General features: G+C 41.5%; 1 protein-coding gene across 3 annotated transcripts in view; it reads left to right on the top strand.

Annotated features, from left to right (window-relative positions):
• Positions 1–18,105, top strand: part of usp24 (ubiquitin specific peptidase 24) — a 213,772-nt gene that overhangs the window by 141,463 nt on the left and 54,204 nt on the right. For all 3 annotated transcript variants that reach the window (XM_068036963.1, XM_068036962.1, XM_068036965.1), the window contains 8 exons: positions 734–925; positions 7,593–7,710; positions 7,867–8,011; positions 9,373–9,492; positions 11,658–11,786; positions 14,041–14,139; positions 14,228–14,310; positions 15,273–15,414. In XM_068036963.1, coding sequence (XP_067893064.1) covers positions 734–925; positions 7,593–7,710; positions 7,867–8,011; positions 9,373–9,492; positions 11,658–11,786; positions 14,041–14,139; positions 14,228–14,310; positions 15,273–15,414 — 1,028 coding nt within the window. The remainder of the gene's footprint in view (positions 1–733; positions 926–7,592; positions 7,711–7,866; positions 8,012–9,372; positions 9,493–11,657; positions 11,787–14,040; positions 14,140–14,227; positions 14,311–15,272; positions 15,415–18,105) is intronic.

Below are 18,105 nucleotides of genomic sequence, written 5' to 3'. Positions count from 1 at the left end.
GGATCTATGCTGTATACTCTGCATGGCTTCACTGTCCAGTTTAGAATGGAATGTCAAAATTGCAGAAGTACTCTGTTCTAACTGTGGCCTAACCATTACCCGTACAAGTTTATTGTAATCTCTTTGCTTTTGTACTTTTGTCCCCTTTCTGAGCAACATCCTTAACCCTTTCTTGCCTGTCAGTCAGCTTCATTGAGATAGGGTAAAACTGTAAGCAAAAATGATAATTGAAATGATTAGAAATGTCTAGCTCCATAGCTTCACCTTATTTATTGCTACGTGATTCAACACTGTCCATATAAGAGATGTAGTGCTGGGGAATGGAGCAGTTTCATTGACTACAACAGCATTAGACATTCTTTAGTCAGGAATAGGATATGTTTTGATGCAGGAAAAGCTTCATCTGCACTACTATTCAATGTATTTTAAAGCCAAACACTGTAGATCATTATTGTCAAATTTTTGGTTTCCCTAGATGAGGTTGCCAGTTTAGAGTGAAGTTGAGACTAGCTTATGCCTTGGATTCACACCAATTTGGAACTGGATTTAGAATTCCTCAACATTTAACTTAGGAGTGTTGCATGGATTAGAGAGGGAGAATACTTGTTACACTAGTTTGGGCTGAATTCAGAGCACGTATAATGGGAACAATGTTTTGCCTGATAGTGGTACATAGTCTCAAAACAACATTGATATTTCTATTTTTCAGCAATAATCATCTATTTCTTTTTAGTTTCAGAAATGGAGCAGCTTCATATTAGCCCTGCAGCCATGTTAGAAGATGAAGTTAACTGGCTTGACAACTTTGAGCCTACGTGGACTGCTGAATCAGAGACTAGCGAGTCGGATAATGTTCTGCTTGCAGGACATCTGCGCCTTATCAAAACTCTACTGTCACTCAGCGGCTCAGAGAAGGAATTACTTGGTAATTTCAATTTATTTTTCTAACTATTAAAAATGTGCATTGGAATATTGAATCCATTTTCATATAATTCTAATGAAGCAAACGAGCAGGCTTCAGATTTCTGTCTGTATAGATTCTATGGATGCTACTGCACTCCCTACCCCACAGCAGAGTTAATATGGCTGTACCTTTACCAGTGACCTTCCTCTCATGCATTGACATTGTTTTGTAAGAAGCATTGGTAGGGAAATAATTCCAAACTCCATGAACTGTGACCAAATTGGTGCCAGTATAGCATTTCACCCATTTTGTCCTGTAAATGAATGCTAACTCTGGCAGACATTAAAATCTGGAGGCCAGGTGCAATGGGTTTAGTTTTCTCTCACCTTACTTGAGGGAGAATTAATGGACACTGCCATTCTGTAGTATATGTACCTTCCATTGGCCAAGGATAACACATTGGTGATGGAGATGGCAAACTAATAAATAGTAAAGGGAAATTAATTACTGGTTATAGTGCATGTTAGTGTTCCAACACGTAATCTGAAACAGATTATCTGGGGAGCTGAGCAATACTTGTGCATAAGGATGGAAATTAGGTGATGGGCCAATGTAGAGTCATCTCTGGTGTCTGCTTACAGAGTGGGATCTTCAGTATTTAGGATCAGATGACATGCCTTTGAGCTGTCGAGGCAAAGAAATTAAGGAGATTAAAAAAAATAAACAACCAGTCGCGTAATGAGGTTAATAAAGTATTGTAATCATTCTCAGTAGTATAAATGCCCAATGAATGGAGTTAATTGAATCTATGGGGTTGTTCCCTGATGAGACTGTGCCGCCTTCCTATTTAACCTGCAGAGGTTTTGTGAAATAATTAGAGGGCGGCAAGGAGATGAAAAGGAAAGAAATTTTTGTTGAGTGTAGCTTAGCTCAGTGAAATTAACATTGCTTAATTGCCCTCGGGGCTCCTCATTTAATAGAAATATCTTTCATGGGTTGTTGCACGTTTTTAAATGGCAAAGATCTGTGTAGTATGGTTTCTTTGCCAGTAGATGGTATGTAATACTCTTAACCATTTTTGTGAATGTAATTCCAAGCAAAAGCTCTGCAGCTAAGGAGTGTTCAGTTGTGCGATCCTACCATCACATCCTGTTCATACTTAGCACTATGCCAGCAAATCTTATAATTCATTTGCATCTTTTGTGCACTGTAAGTAAAGTCAGGTGTCACACAATAACTGTGAAGTAATGTCACAACACACCAGGCAATACACCCAACAACATGCCGCACCAAACAGCATGACAGAAAAAGGAAAGAAGGTACCAGCCCTTCATTTTGCAAGCTGGAACGTCAGAACTATGTGTCCTGGCCTGTCGGAAGACCTTACACAAATCAACGATTCTCAGAAGACCGCCATCATTAACAACGAGCTCAGTAGACTCAATGTGGACATTGCAGCACTTCAGGAGACACGCCACGCTGCGAGTGGATCTCTAACAGAGCAAGACTACACCTCCTTCTGGCAGGGTCGGGATCCTGAAGAACTGAGACAGCATGGAGTGGGCTTCGCCATCAGAAACTCTTTGCTCAGCATGATAGAGCTATCCTCAAATGGCTCGGAACGCATACTGTCCATCCGACTGCTCACCGCCTCTGGTCCAGTACACCTCGGCATCTATGCTCCAACACTCTGCTCCCCACCTGAAGCTAAAGACCAGTTCTACGAGGAACTCCATAATATCATTAGTAGCATCCCCAATACTGAACATCTGTTCCTACTGGGGCACTTTAATGGCAGGGTTGGAGCCGACCATGACTCATGGCCGTCCGGTCTTGGACGCTTTGGCATTGGAAGGATGAATGAGAATGGACAGAGACTGCTTGAGTGGTGTACCTATCACAACCTCGGCATCACCAACTCGTTCTTTCATACTAAACCCTGTTGCCAGGTTTCTTGGAGGCACCCAAGATCGCGTCGTTGACACCAGCTGGACCTCACGTCACAAGGCGAGCCTCTTTAAACAGCGTTCAGATCACACGCAGCTTCCACAGTGCGGACTGCGACACCGACCACTCCCTGGTGTGCAGCAAGGTTAGACTCAAACCAAAGAAGCTGCATCACTCCAAGCAGAAGGGCTGCCCGCGCATCAACACTAGCAGAATTTCTTATCCACAGCTGTTACATAAGTTTCTAAATTCACTTGAAAAAGCCCTTCAAAACACTCCTGCAGGGGATGCTGAGACCAAGTGGGTCCACATCAGAGACGCCATCTATGACTCAGCAATGACCACCGATGGAAAACATGTGAAGCAGAATGCAGACTGCTTTCAATCTCACTTTGAAGAGCTGGAACCTGTCATAGCCGCTAAGCGCATTGCACTGTTGAACTACAAGAAAGCCCCCTGCGAGTTAACATCCTTAGCACTTAAAGCAGCCAGAAGCGCTGCACAAAGAACAGCCAGGCGCTGCGCAAATGACCACTGGCAACACCTATGCAGTCATATTCAGCTGGCCTCTGACACCGGAAATATCAGAGGACTGTATGATGGCATTAAGAGAGCTTATGGACCAACCATCAGGAAGATCGCCCCCCCCTCAAATCTAAATCAGGGGACACAATCACTGACCAACACAAGCAAATGGACCGCTGTGTGGAGCACTACCAAGAACTGTACTCCAGGGAAAATGTCATCACTGAGACCACCCTCAATGCAGCCCAGTCTCTGCCAGTCACGGATGAGCTGGACGTACAGCCAACAAAAGTGGAACTCAGCAATGCCATTGATTCTCTAGCCAGCGGAAAGGCCCCTGGGAAGGATGGCATTACCCCTGAAATAATCAAGTGTGCCAAGCCTGCTATACTTTCAGCACTCTACAAACTGCTTTGCCTGTGCTGCGATAAGGGAGCAGTACCACAGGCCGTGCGCAATGCCAATATCATTATCCTCTATAAGAACAAAGGTGACCGCGGTGACTGCAACAACTACCGTGGAATCTACCTGCTCAGCATAGTGGGTAAAGTCTTCGCTCGAGTCTCTTTAAACAGGCTGCAGAAGCTGGCTGAGCGTGTCTACCCTGAGGCACAGTGTGGCTTTTGAGCAGAGAGATCCACCATTAACATGCTGTTCTCCCTTCGCCAGCTACAGGAAAAATGCCGCGAACGACAGATGCCCCTCTACATTGCTTTCATTGATCTCACCAAAGCCTTTTTGACCTCGTCAGCAGATGTGGTCTCTTCAGACTACTAAAAAAGATCGGATGTCCACCAAAGCTACTAAGTATCATCACCTCATTCCATGACAATATGAAAGGCACAATTCAGCATAGCGGTGCCTCATCACACCCCTTTCCTATTCCGAGTGGCGTGAAACAGGGCTGTGTTCTCGCACCTACACTGTTTGGGATCTTCTTCTCCCTGCTGCTCTCTCATGTGTTCAAGTCTTCAGAAGAAGGAATTTTCCTCCACACAAGATCAGGTGGCAGGTTGTTCAACCTTGCCCGTCTAAGAGCGAAGACCAAAGTATGGAAAGTCCTCATCTGGGAACTCCCCTTCGACGACGCTATATTAACATCCCACACAGAAGAGTGTCTGCAGAGACTCATCGACAGGATTACGGCTGCCTGCAATGAATTTGGCCTAACCATCAGCCTCAAGAAAACTAACGTCATGGGACAGGACGTCAGAAATGCTCCATCCATCAATATCGGCGACCACGCTGTGGAAGTGGTTCAAGAGTTCACCTACCTAGGCTCAACTATCACCAGTAACCTGTCCCTAGATGCAGAAATCAACAAGCGCATGGGAAAAGCTTCCACTGCTATGTCCAGACTGGCCAAGAGAGTGTGGGAAAATGGTGCACTGACATGGAACACAAAAGCCCGAGTGTATCAAGCCTGTGTCCTCAGTACCTTGCTCTACGCCAGCAAGGCCTGGACAACATATGTCGGCCAAGAGTGACGACTCAATTCATTCCATCTTCACTGCCTCCGGAGAATCCTTGGCATCAGGTGGCAGGCCGTATCTCCAACACAGAAGTCCTCGAGGCGGCCAACATCCCCAGCTTATACACACTACTGAGTCAGCGGCGCTTGAGATAGCTTGGCCATGTGAGCCGCATGGAAGCTGGCAGGATCCCCAAGGACGCATTGTACAGCGAGCTCATCACTGGTATCAGACCCACCGGCCGTCCATGTCTGTGCTTTAAAGACGTCTGCAAACGCGACATGAAGTCCTGTGACATTGATCACAAGTCGTGGGAGTCAGTTGCCAATGATAGCCAGAGCTGGTGGACAGCCATAAAGGCGGGGCTAAAGAGTGGCGAGTCGAAGAGACTTAGCAGTTGGCAGGAAAAAGGACAGAAGCGCAAGGGGAGAGCCAACTGTGTAACAGCCCCAGCAACCAATTTTATCTGCAGCACCTGTGGAAGAGTCTGTCACTCTAGAATTGGCCTTTATAGCCACTCCAGGCGCTGCTTCACAAACCACTGACCACTTCCAGGCGCTTACCCATTGTCTTTCGAGACAAGGAGGCCGAAGAAGAAAAAGAAATGTCACAACATAAAGGGATTAGTCTCATAGCTATCCTATTTATTTTATATGATGCAGAAGGAGGGTTTTCCATTGAGGCCTGTCCTATATCCCTCTGCCGTTATGTCTTTGGTACCAGAACCTGCAAGTGCTTTTTTGCACACCTGACAGATGTTGTACTTGGTGGCATTGCTTTGGGCTAAGGCTTTGGTCCTCTGTCACTAGTGGACTTTAACCTGAGGCTCTCAAGCACCTGCTCAAAAAATGACGCTTCGGTTTTGAGACATGGCAAGACTCATCTTTTTATGACTGTTTTATCTCGGGTGGACACGATCCTTTGCTGTTTTCCTCCATTCTTTATCATGTAAATAGCACTAAAAAGGTGAGTAGTGCTGATTTTAATCATCTGTTGGCTGAGGAAAGAATAATTGTCCAAGTAATACAGCTCCACACTACTAGTCCAGCCACAGTACCTTGAGTGTTTAGGTTTTTGTTTTGCAATCCTATACTACCTTTCTGATCTTGGACTTAAACCATGTATGGTATGTGAACAAATTATATGTTCTGAACTTTTGTACCTCGCTGTAAGGGAGGGGTTCCTTGTGGAACATCTAATATCTAATTTTTCCATGCTCTCTTTATGAAGCTGGACACAAAGATAACCTACATTGAGCATGCAGTACAAATATCACTTATGTATTGTTATAGTCGCATGTACTCCAATTCAGATACAAATACTACTTCTGATGCCTGCTTCCATGTCAATATTAAACATATCCAAAATTCATCCTAAAAATAGTGTTCCCTTCCATATCTTTGCTGTTCAGCCAAATCCTTAAAGTGGAAGTTGAATTTTCTTTTGGCATTCCATGCTCATAGAGCCAAAGAATTAAGATTATAAAACGTGGAACAAGAAATGTACATTTGGTCCATCAGTCCTGCTGCTTCACAGGTTGTATCCCATATACACTAGTCTGCCTGTTTAACCTTCAGAACAAAGATCCTGTTTCAGTCAAATAGAAGATGACATATCTATTGATTCCCACATGTCACTGTTTAAATCTCTACTATTCCCACCTCGTCATGCCATATAACCCACATGCTTATGTTATGAAGGTGCTTCCATTTTTTTATATTTTTTGAGGACTTGTGTTATAAAACTGAGAAGATTCCATGGATGTTTTTTGAGATGTTGTTCGAAAACAACCTTTGCTGGAAATCATGTACTTTAAGCTCAATAAACAACAGAAACCCTGGTGACTTAGGGAAGATATTTACGGAGAAGTGACATGCTAAGATTTATTAGTAGTTAGGTAGTTCTGACCTGTTTGGGGTTTCGCTTCTGAGATATTATTTTGGTTCAGTAGGGGTGTGGACAGTGTAGATCAACCTGCCAAGGAATAAACCCTCAGCTCATCTTTCCTGGACCCCTCTAAGAGACCGTGAGAGGTCCGCTGTGTCAGCTCCTCTTTCCTCTTGTCTTTGAAAAAGCCCTGCGAAACCAGAGTGAGATAGCGGAAGCCCCTGATTCCGCATTTCTCCTGAGAAGCTGAGCAAATCCTACCAGATTAATTCTTGATGCCGCCTAAAAAGAACTGCTCCAGAAAAGATCCCACTGACCTGTCACCGTATACCCGGACACCAGACCAAAAGGGACAAATGGCATCCTTCCATATCTTTTTTTTTCTTCAAGATTTAGTAAGTATCTGGCCAAGGTTTTTTTGGGGGGGTTTTTTTGTAACACAGCTCTGTAGAGAGAATTTCTTTATTTTTTTCAGTGTTTGTGTAAGGTCTTTTAAAAGGGAACTTTCATATTTCAGTCTGTGTTAATGCTTTGCTTCGTTATTGGATTAGTCTTGTTTTATAATAAACTGATAATTTTGTTTCTTAAAGAAACCTGATTATTGTATTTTATTCTGGGATAAAGAGTAGAGTATATGATTGACCACATCAGTAACTGGGTAAGCATTTAAATATATGTTGTGATCTGTGGAGAAGTGGAACAAGAAAAGACAATGCACTGCTCCCACCTCGGTTGTAACACTTATAACGCCAATGACCTTTCATTCCACTCCAAATCAGATAATTATTTTACTTTTTTTGAAACGAGACCAGGGATGGACTGCTTTTGTTCTTAGTAAACTCGTTCATTTTATGCAGGACCATCATTAATCAAACAGCTGATGGAAGATTTCCTGTTCCGTGCTTCGAAAATTATCTTGACCAGCAGCAGTCCAGCTGGGAGCTGCTCCATTAGTCAACAGGATTTCCATCCAAAGTATGTAAGACCAGTTCTTTATAACATTTGTAATAAGCGTGCTGTTTGCTCTGATTGATTTCATAATTATTACCCCATCAGCCTGGGCTAGATTTCTCCTGAAGATTCAGAGTAATAAATGCTGTCGCCATCCCGCCTCTCATTCTTTCTTTTTAGGTGCAGTACAGTCAATAGCCGTCTCGCTGCTTATGAAGTGTTGGTTATGTTAGCAGACAGCTCTTTGAGTAACCTCCAGCTTATCTCTAATGAGCTTCTCTCAATGCACCATCAGTTTGACCCTGCACTTACAAAAGAGTTTGAGGTAAGTGAAGTACTGGCTCTTAATGATTTCATTTTCCTTCATAATAGAATGGTGTGATGAGTTGATCAATGTCTTTCAAATGTTACTGGCTGGGTAACTATTGACCAGGTGCTGTCATGAGAGCATTTTGTTCTTATCTGGCTGCCGCCCTGCTCTATTTCTGCCACTTTACTATGTAGGAGGTATCTCCATAGTTCCCAGGTCACTTGTCTAATATACGTCATCATTCAAACTTTCAGTTACTACAAAGAAAAAGATACACCATCGTGGATTAATCACCTCAAAGCAAAATCGTTATCCACATTTTTTAAAAAACTGTCACCTTTTGCACTGCTGTACTTTTCTCCTTGAGGAGAAGCAGAAACTCATCATGTGATTAGCACAGGCACAGAACATGCATCTTGCCAATCTGCAATACTGCACATTCCAACACTCAGCAAAAAAATATGCCAAATATTATTGCTGTAATTATTTATTATTTATTTAGAGATACAGCACTGAAACAGGCCCTTCGGCCCACCGAGTCTGTGCCAACCAACAACCACCCATTTCTACTAATTCTACATTAATCCCATATTCCCTATCACATCCCAACCATTCTTCTACTTGCCTTTTTCTCCTTCCCAACGTGAATCCTAATCTTTTATCCCTACTAGGATTTTGCAGCATGAACAACTACTTGAGACAGCTAATATATTTACATCCACCTGTTCCTTCTCCTTTCTTAGCTCTCTATTAAACCTTCCTCAGTATTGAGTTTCTTGAATAAATATTGGTTTTCTAAATAAAGCAGGCGATTATTTAAATAAGGAGTAATCTTTATTCAAAAAATTAATGAAACATGTTACAACAGAGAACATGACATTTTTGACTTCCTGCAATGTCAATACCATCAGGAACAGATATTTACCACCAAATAAATATTTGTACCACACAAAAATTGGGATTGTTTGCAAAACTGGAAACAAATGCAGTAATTTCATGTTTAGGTCCTTGCCGTCTCCTGTTTGCCCTTCCGTTTATACAGTTCAAGTTTTTAAAGAAAAGTTGCTTAGCCCTCAGAGCAATTTCTGACTGTTAGGTTTTAATGTTCAAAGGATTGTTTTGAATTTCTCCAGCAAGTTTTTAAATTACCCTCTTACTTTAATTTGTTAACTTAAAGTAAGACTTCCATGATAAGATTTACTAGAAATGTTAGCTGTTCTGCAGGAAGTTTTTTTATACCTAGCAGTTATGGAGTTTTATCTATTGAGCTTTAATCAATTTTATGGTGCTTTGTAGCTCATGTTTGCTTGAACTGTTATGTATTAACTAAATGCATTGCATATTTTGTTATCTGCACTTGGAATTTTTGTATTTAGTACTTGCCACCTGTTGATAGCCGCTCTGTCTCTGGGTTTGTGGGATTGAAGAATGGAGGAGCCACATGCTATATGAATGCAGTATTCCAGCAACTTTACATGCAGCCTGGATTACCAGAGGTAATCATGTTTTTAACTTTTATTTTTCCTCTTTGTTTTTTGATCTACTGTGTCATATGCCGTTCTCTGTCCAGATGGGCAGATGAAAAACTTTTAGTTCAGTGCTGCACAAGGGACATCCGCTACCAGCTGAAGATGAGACCGAATGGAATGACTTCCTCCTTGATAGCGAAGGCAAGATTGAGATTCAGGAATTGCAAATGCAAATACCCTCCTTCACAGCCTTCCTTAATGCTTCAACAAAAAAACATTGTTCACTTTCATTCTAGTTTACATTTTAAAATTTCCTCGAATCTGAAATTTTATTTTGGAATGTTTTAACCCACTGCCCACAGTGCTATGTTGGTCTAAGAAGTGAAAATTTTCACACTGATGCTTTCTGTACTGAAGTTAAAACAGCAGAGTGAGCTTTATTCTGCATCCAACAGTGATGTTTTGATGCTTGGGAAGATTTGATGCTAACACTTGGTACCAGATACCAAAATGTTTCATTTCTCGCTGCAAACTTCCATAATCTTTGAGTGAAAATTCATCAATAAAGGAAAGATGGGTTTCTGCATATGATTCCCAACACAGTGATTTTCTAAGTGGCATGCTGTCAAAGGGCCGTACTAAACAAAAGTAATTCCACATGGGGAAGGAGAAAATTGCACATCATCCTTGGTACTAATCATGCCTTAAGCTTTGGGCAAATGTATTTGAGCAATTAATGCCCTGATTTTGGGTAAATACTTATTTTGAATTACATTTTGGAAAAAGTGTGTAAAATGATTAAAATGGTAATTTATATCTAAATTGTTGAACTAGTATATTGATGTATTTGTTGAAAAAGTATAGGGGGTTCACATTTTTAATTTGAAACATACCCTTTCTTAAACCTATTTTGTGGCAAATGCATTTTAAAAACAAAATCCTCTAAGAAGAAAAATCAGTTTTGATGCATGCATTCCACTGCCAACAGCCACTGTGACACTGGGTATCAAACCCATCAGGGAACCACTTTTTGATATAGAATTAGAGTCGTAGAGAGATACAGCACTGAAACAGGCCCTTCGGCCCACTGAGTCTGCCGACCATCAACCACCCATTTATACTAATCCTACATTAATCCCATATCCCCTACCACATCCCCTCCGACATTAATTCCATATTCCCTACCATTCTCCTACCACCAATCTACACTAGGGACAATTTACAATGGCCAATTTACCTATCAACCTGCAAGTCGTTGGCGGTGGGAGGAAACCGGAGCAGCCGGCAGAAACCCACGTGGTCACGGGGAGAACTTGCAAACTCCGCACAGGCAGTACCCAGAACCAACCTGGGTCACTGGAGCTGTGAGGCTGTGGTGCTAACCACTGCGCTGCCCATAAATCCATGACTTCAAATCACTGACTCCACACAATCAGCTTGTGATTGGTGCCATAATTTTTTCTGGATCGCTGTCGGACTTCATTTACCCAAGTCAGCTCCCTGGTCAGTTTACAAGTCTCCAGATGGATGATGTGGAGGCAGAAATTTGAAACTTAATATGTGTTTATCTTTATCCTTCATTGCTTCATAAGTGTGCCACTTGTACTAATGAGTACATATTGCCAGCTGATCAGAAGAAAGATGAGAAAAACAAATTCTGCAGAAATAATTTCTCCTTTTCTTCTATGTCTTCCAATATAATCAATAACATAGTGCCTATACTATTAGTCCAGAGAATGAGTTCAAATACCATCATGACAGTTTAAGAATGAGTTTGGTATTTATTTACAGATTTTTAAAAAAAAAGTGATCGTGAAGCTTTTGTATTGTTGTAAAAGCCCGACTGGTTCAATAATATCCTTTGAAGGAAGAAAAGCTGACATACTTACCTGGTGAGGCCTTAATGTGACTCCAGTTCCACACCAATGTGGTTAATTCTTCACTGTCCTCTGAAGTGGCTTAACAAGCAAGGCCCACAAACATCACCTCAGGGTAACTAGGGATGGGCAATAAATGGCGACCTTGCCAGTGACACACTCATCCTTAGAATTAATAACAAAGAAGGAACTGATTCATGAATGATGCCCTCAGTGTGCTTTAATGGATACTGACAATAATAAACAGAAAAAGAATCATGCTCAGGGCTTGGTTTAGATTTCTCTCACCTTGAGTTTTTCTCTCACTACTTACAGGCAATGCTGTCAGTTGATGACGACGACGATGAGAATCCAGAAGAGAATGTATTCTATCAGGTTCAGTCCCTCTTTGGGCACCTGATGGAAAGCAAATTGCAATATTACGTCCCAGAGACCTTCTGGAAGGTTAGAAACTTGGAGATGATACAGAATTGTCTTATTTTCAGTGATTAATTCCCTGGACATTTTCTTCAGTAAGATGCACTTGAACTGTGCTGGATAAATGTTTTGAGAAATATGTGGTGTTTGAGCAATAATATCTCATCTTAGCCCAATCAATGAGCAGCCTGGCTTATGAATCTTGCCCAACATTCTAGATAATGTTGTCTAATCATCGCACACCAATCCAGCACATACAGATGCTGAACACTGGGGTGGATGTAGTTGTTAATCATGTACCAATTGTTTAATTATCTGCAGGTGGAGGATGTTAATTGAGGTCTTTCTTGAGCACTAATAAGGAGACACTTACTGAGACTGGGGACGTTTTGAGTGAGGAGTTACTTGTTTGTAATCCTTTTTACTCTGTACAGTAAATGTGAAACTGAGTAAAGATAAGCTCCAGCATCATCCTTCCAGAACAAGCTTTCTGGAATTTTAACAGTAGGTGTAGTGCTGTGTGCTAAACCAGGAAAAGAAAACTGAAATGTTTGAAAAGTTGGGGACATTTCAAAACTAATGTAACTGAGTAATTAGTAGCACTCAATTGTGGAATTAACTATCATCAATTGCAGTGAATGTGCACTAGATTGAAGCAGCATGGAGTAAATGAACATTGATTTGGCACCGCAGCATGAAGAAAATGCAAATAGCTTTGGCTCTCGCTGTGAATTTTAATGACGGTAAACATTATTAATTGTGCTGTGAGTTTGTTGGTAATTTATGACCTTCAAATTTATACCCGTCGAAACAAATGCAGTTGAGAAGCATTCAGATAGAAATAAGTTTTGCATTTGTATAGCACCTTGTCACATTCTCAGGATATCTGAGTACTACACAATAAATTATTTTTGAAGCGTAGTCCCTAGTATGTATTGATTACTGGACTCGCTCAGTAGTGCATTGATTTGGCAGCCAGAATTTAATCAAATCTAGCAGGACATGAATCTTGGAATTGTGCTTGATACTCACCCTGTGCAGGAAAGGGAGAAATATGTTTGGATGCAGTAGCATCCAGCTGTCTTTCTGATCAGTGAAAGCCTTCAAACTAAGCAGAGGTCAGTGTAATGATTCCATAAATACTGTTTTGCTGACACTGAACTTCACTTAAAAGCTTGAATAACTGAATGAACAAGCTAGAAAAAATATCTCTCTTCCTTTCTACTCCTGCCAGCAGGCACTTCTATGCAGAGGTACAGTCTTAGTTTAGGCAGCTTTCAGTATCTACTGCCAGCAACTATTCCTGTGTGAACCTATACCGTACATTTCAGTGAACTGTTTGACCATGAGAAGACATCACAATCAATGTTCCCTCGGATTTCACTTTGTTTGCACAGCCTGCTTGTTGCACTGTGCAGTCCCTTAAGATTGTTATGCATGTGCGCGTCTTAAAGGAAATGTTGGTTGTGCACTGCCTGTTAGCTTCATGTGCGGTATGTTCCAGATTGCTGTTCGACTGTGCAATTTAGAGAGAGCATTGATAACACAAGCCCAAATCTGTTTCTTCCCCTTGATATCCATGTTATTTCCAGTTGAGATCACTTGATACATGGCTAGAGTGGGATCACTAGTTTACCCTTTCCCCATTCCATGTTTCCTGCCTGAGGTCATCTAACTCAACATATCCCAAAGATTGAACCTGAGGACTTGCATGGTCTGTGTGGCACTGTTTAACAAGAAACATGTTATATAACTGCAACTGCAGCTTGATTTTTGTCCTTAACCCCTCCCCTTCTTTCTTGTGGAACATCTCTCCTCATAATCTACCTTTGGGCTTACAGGGGCATTTTTGCCTGTTGCACCATATAAAATGATTTTCCTTCAATGGCCATGATTGTATTGAATGGTGGAGCAGGCTCGTTGGGCCATATGGTCTACTGCTGTTCCTATTTCTTGTGTTCTTGTGAATTCTTAATCTTAATCATGTTTTTACATGGTGCAGAGTTGTGGCTAGTTGACTCTTCACAAAGAGGAAAGAAAATTTGAATGAGTTCCAGTTGGAAACTCACTAGCTGAATGCACAGCAGTATGGAGAGAGACCTGAAAATAGTTTGTCTATCTTCTGTCGTTGCTGAGTTACGTTATGTTTTAAAAAGGAGGAAAGTAGAAAAAAAAGTACATGTAACTTATAAACTGTCCAGACAAATTTTAACGAATTGCACTGGAACTTTAGCAAGTATTTTATATTAATTCTTTGGTTACCTACTCATTCTCTCCTCAGATTTTTAAACTGTGGAATAAGGAGCTGTATGTACGTGAGCAACAAGATGCATATGAGTTTTTTACCAGTCTGATAGACCAGTTGGATGAGCACCTTAAGGTATGTACATGATAATACTTGGGAATGTTCAGATTCTCCTATGTTTTGTTTTCATGATACAATTTACAGTACTTTGGTGTCTTGACAGAAACTTGGACGTGAACAGTTTTTCAAAAACACTTTCCAAGGCATCTTCTCTGATCAGAAGATCTGCAAAGATTGTCCTCATAGGTCAGTAGCTTTTTTCCCATGTAGGTTGACAACCATGTATTTCAAGAAAAGGAAAATACACCTTAAGATGTCATGAATTGTTAATATTTAACAAAAAAGTCCTACAACTTACATAAACTTTGCAAGTTTTGGGGGATCACGGAGGAGCAAATTATTGTAATTTTAAAAAAAAATTAACCTTCCTAGACCGTTTCATCTTGTGGTAAGCAACATTCTCTCAAGCTTCTGCTAAGCCACTCTAAAGGTAACTGTTAAGTTCTATGGGGAAGATGGAGGAATACTCAACCTCGATTAGGCATTTTTAGCTTCTCCTTTTGGCTAGCCTGCACACTGCACATTCATGATCAGGAACTCACCTGTTATCTGAGTATGAAGGCCTACATTCCTTTTTAGTTAATATTTTCTTTATTCCAGTACCTTTCTCAGTGGGTGGAGAAGGTCTTTGAGGGGCAGTATTAGCAAAATTGCTTTGGGGCCTGCATAGAGTCACTTACTCACTATGGCTACTATTCCAAGACACAGCTTAAATTTATGTAATTCCATTAACATAATAAAATGACCCAAACACGTCATAAAGATCAAAGTTCAACAAGGTTTCTTGAGTGCAGTTGAACCTCCCACCTTCAATGTTCCCTTGCACTCCCGAGTAACCCTTGATTTTCCACAAGTCTAGTACACTTGGAGGTTGTCCACCTGTATCAAATCATTCTTGTGTCACCTCCATCAAAAGAATTATTGTAAAATGCTACACACTCTTAAATCCCCATCAGTTCTCTAGTTGGGTGGCAACTTTCATTTGTGTGCCAAAGGTACATAGTCAAATTTTATTTAGGGCTTTACTTTTAACTGGAAGATAAATGTTCAATTTCAACAAATGCTCTTCAGAGCTAACACATGTTAGTTAAATGTGAGAGTTGATGTACCCAGCTGAAATTTGAGTTTCTAATCAAATTTCCCTGTAGATATGAGCGTGAGGAAGCATTCATGGCACTGAACCTGGGAGTGACGTCCTGCCAAAGCCTGGAGATCTCTCTGGATCAGTTTGTGAGAGGCGAGGTGCTTGAAGGAGGCAATGCGTACTACTGTGAGAAGTGTAAAGAAAAGGTAAAGTTATTGAAAGTCATCTGAGTTTTTATAACCAGAGTGTAGCAGTTCACATTGATCAGGAATTGAATGAGACACTTACAAATAAATTACCTTGATGAGAACTTGATACTGATGTCCAGAGACCATGTTGGTGGGCCTTACACCAAAAAAACCTTCTCTAAAATTGAATGCAAGGAAGTCAGCAACAAAGAGCTAGAAGTTCAAACCCTGATATGGTGAGAACCACATTTGAAGTTTGGGTGCTGGTGGCTTTGCAGGTTTTAGCAGTAGAGCTCCATTTGTTTAGGTTAGAAAACCAAAGACTGTGAGAGGATGAAAAGCTGGAGAAAGTTGCAGGCATAGGGCAGAGGAAGGCTGTGGAGGGACTTGAATAGGGAGTTCAAATTTTAACATGTTGGGGTATAGGGCCCCAGTATTGCTCTGCAAGAACAGGGTGAAGAGCAAGCAGGTCTTGGTGTGGGACAGGATGCAGGTGGCTGTATTTTGGACTAGTTAGCATTTGTGGAGAATGGGAGGGCAACAAAAAGGTCACAGGTCAAATTTAATCTAGAGGTGACTAAAGCATGAATATGGGATGGAGGTAGTCAGTGTTTCACAGATGAAAATGGGCAGTCCTGGTGATAAATATAATGTACGGTTTGGAGCTCAACTGGAGGCCAAACAGGATGCTAAGACGAGGCAAAAGGGGGAAAACAAGAGAAAGCAATTGCTGGATATCTGAGATAAAAACACGCAGGTCAGCATGTATCTTAAAAGATGAAAGATAGTTAACATTCAGACATAACCTTTCATCAGATTGTCAGATAGAATTGTCATACCACCCCATATCCATGTTTTTGTAATCTCTTGACTAAATTTGACTAGTGATGACCTTGGTCTTGCATCTTCCACAAATACTATCTAGTCCAAAATGCAGCCTCCTGTATCCTGTCCCACACAAGCCCTGCTTGCTCTTCACCCTGCTCTTGCAAAGCAATATTCAGGTCCTGTATCCCAACTATACCCATTTTCTTTTTATGCATTTGATAAAGAAAGTGCTTTCACTGAGTCAGAAATTGATTATACAGCGTCCATTTATGTGATTGAAACATGAAAGGAGAGAGAGATTGGATTGCTGTACAAGGATTGCCTTTGACAAAGTCCCTCATGGCAGACTGGTACAAAAGGTGAAGTCACACGGGATCAGAGATGAGCTAGCAAGATGGATACAGAACTGGCTCGGTCATAGAAGACAGAGGATAGCAGTGGAAGGGTGCTTTTCTGAATGGAGGGCTGTGACTAGTGGTGTTCTGCCGGGATCAGTACTGGAACCTTTGCTGTTTGTAGTGTATATATAAATGATTTGGAGGAAAATGTAGCTGGTCTGATTAGTAAGTTTGCGGACAACACAAAGGTTGGTGGAGTTGCGGATAGTGATGAGGATTGTCAGAGGATACAGCAGGATATAGATCGGTTGGAGACTTGGGCGGAGAAATGGCAGATGGAGTTTAATCTGGACAAATGTGAGGTAATGCATTTTGGAAGGTCTAGTGCAGGTGGGAAGTATACAGTAAATGGCAGAACCCTTAGCAGTATTGACAGGCAGAGAGATGTAGGCGTACAGGTCCACAGGTCACTGAACGTGGCAATGCAGGTGGATAAGGTAGTCAAGAACGCATGCCTTCATCGGTTGGGGCATAGAGTATAAAAATTGGCAAGTCATGCTGCAGCTGTACAGAACTTTAGTTAGGCCACACTTAGAATATTGCGTGCAATTCTGGTCGCCACACTACCAGAAGGACGTGGAGGCTTTGGAGAGGGTACAGAAGAGGTTTACCCAGGATGTTGCCTGGTCTGGAGGGCATTAGCTATGAGGAGAGGTTAGATAAACTCTGATTGTTTTCACTGGAACGACAGAGGTGGAGGGGCGACATGATAGAGGTTTACAAAGTTATGAGTGGCATGGACAGAGTGGATAGTCAGAAGCTTTTTCCCAGGGTGGAAGAGTCAGTTACTAGGGGACATAGGTTTAAGGTGAGAGGGGCAAAGTTTAGAGGGGATGTGCGAGGCAAGTTCTTTACACAGAGGGTGGTGAATGCCTGGAACGTGCTGCCGGGGGAGGTGGTGGAAGCAGGTACGCTAGCGACGTTTAAGAGGCATCTTGACAAATACATGAATAGGATAGGAATAGAGGGATACGGTCCCCGGAAGTGCAGAAGGTTTTAGTGTAGGCAGGCATCAAGATCGGCGCAGGCTTGGAGGGCCGAATAGCCTGTTCCTGTACTGTACTGTTCTTTGTACTACAATTTCTTGCTAACTGTTTTGTATTTATAATGCATTTTTTGATATTTTTTGAGAAAAAGTTTATTGCCATTAGATTGTTTGCTGTGTATCATTGCCTTAGAGCCACATCATGCAAGATGTATTGTGGCATTCTCTAAATTACAGGAAAAATGTTCCATAAGATGCTTGTTGGTAAAATAGTTGTGTTAATACTAAAAATATCTGAAATCCGTGGAAGAAATGTTCAAACCAGCCAATTGCAACCCTGTTAAGGCCTACAGAAGAAAACGTATTTTTGCTGATGTCAATTTTTTGCAATTCCACCTTTATAGGGTTTCAGAAAGTGAACCACATGTAACACATTTCTGGTTTGTTTTTGTTTTATTGGTATATGTCATTGCACTTTAAGTGGGCTTCCAACCCAAT

The sequence above is a fragment of the Heterodontus francisci genome, chromosome 8 (assembly GCF_036365525.1).
Source record: "Heterodontus francisci isolate sHetFra1 chromosome 8, sHetFra1.hap1, whole genome shotgun sequence".
Lineage (NCBI taxonomy): Eukaryota > Metazoa > Chordata > Chondrichthyes > Heterodontiformes > Heterodontidae > Heterodontus > Heterodontus francisci.
The sequence above is the reverse complement of the archived record's forward strand: the minus strand, read 5'-3'. Positions and strand labels throughout refer to the sequence as shown.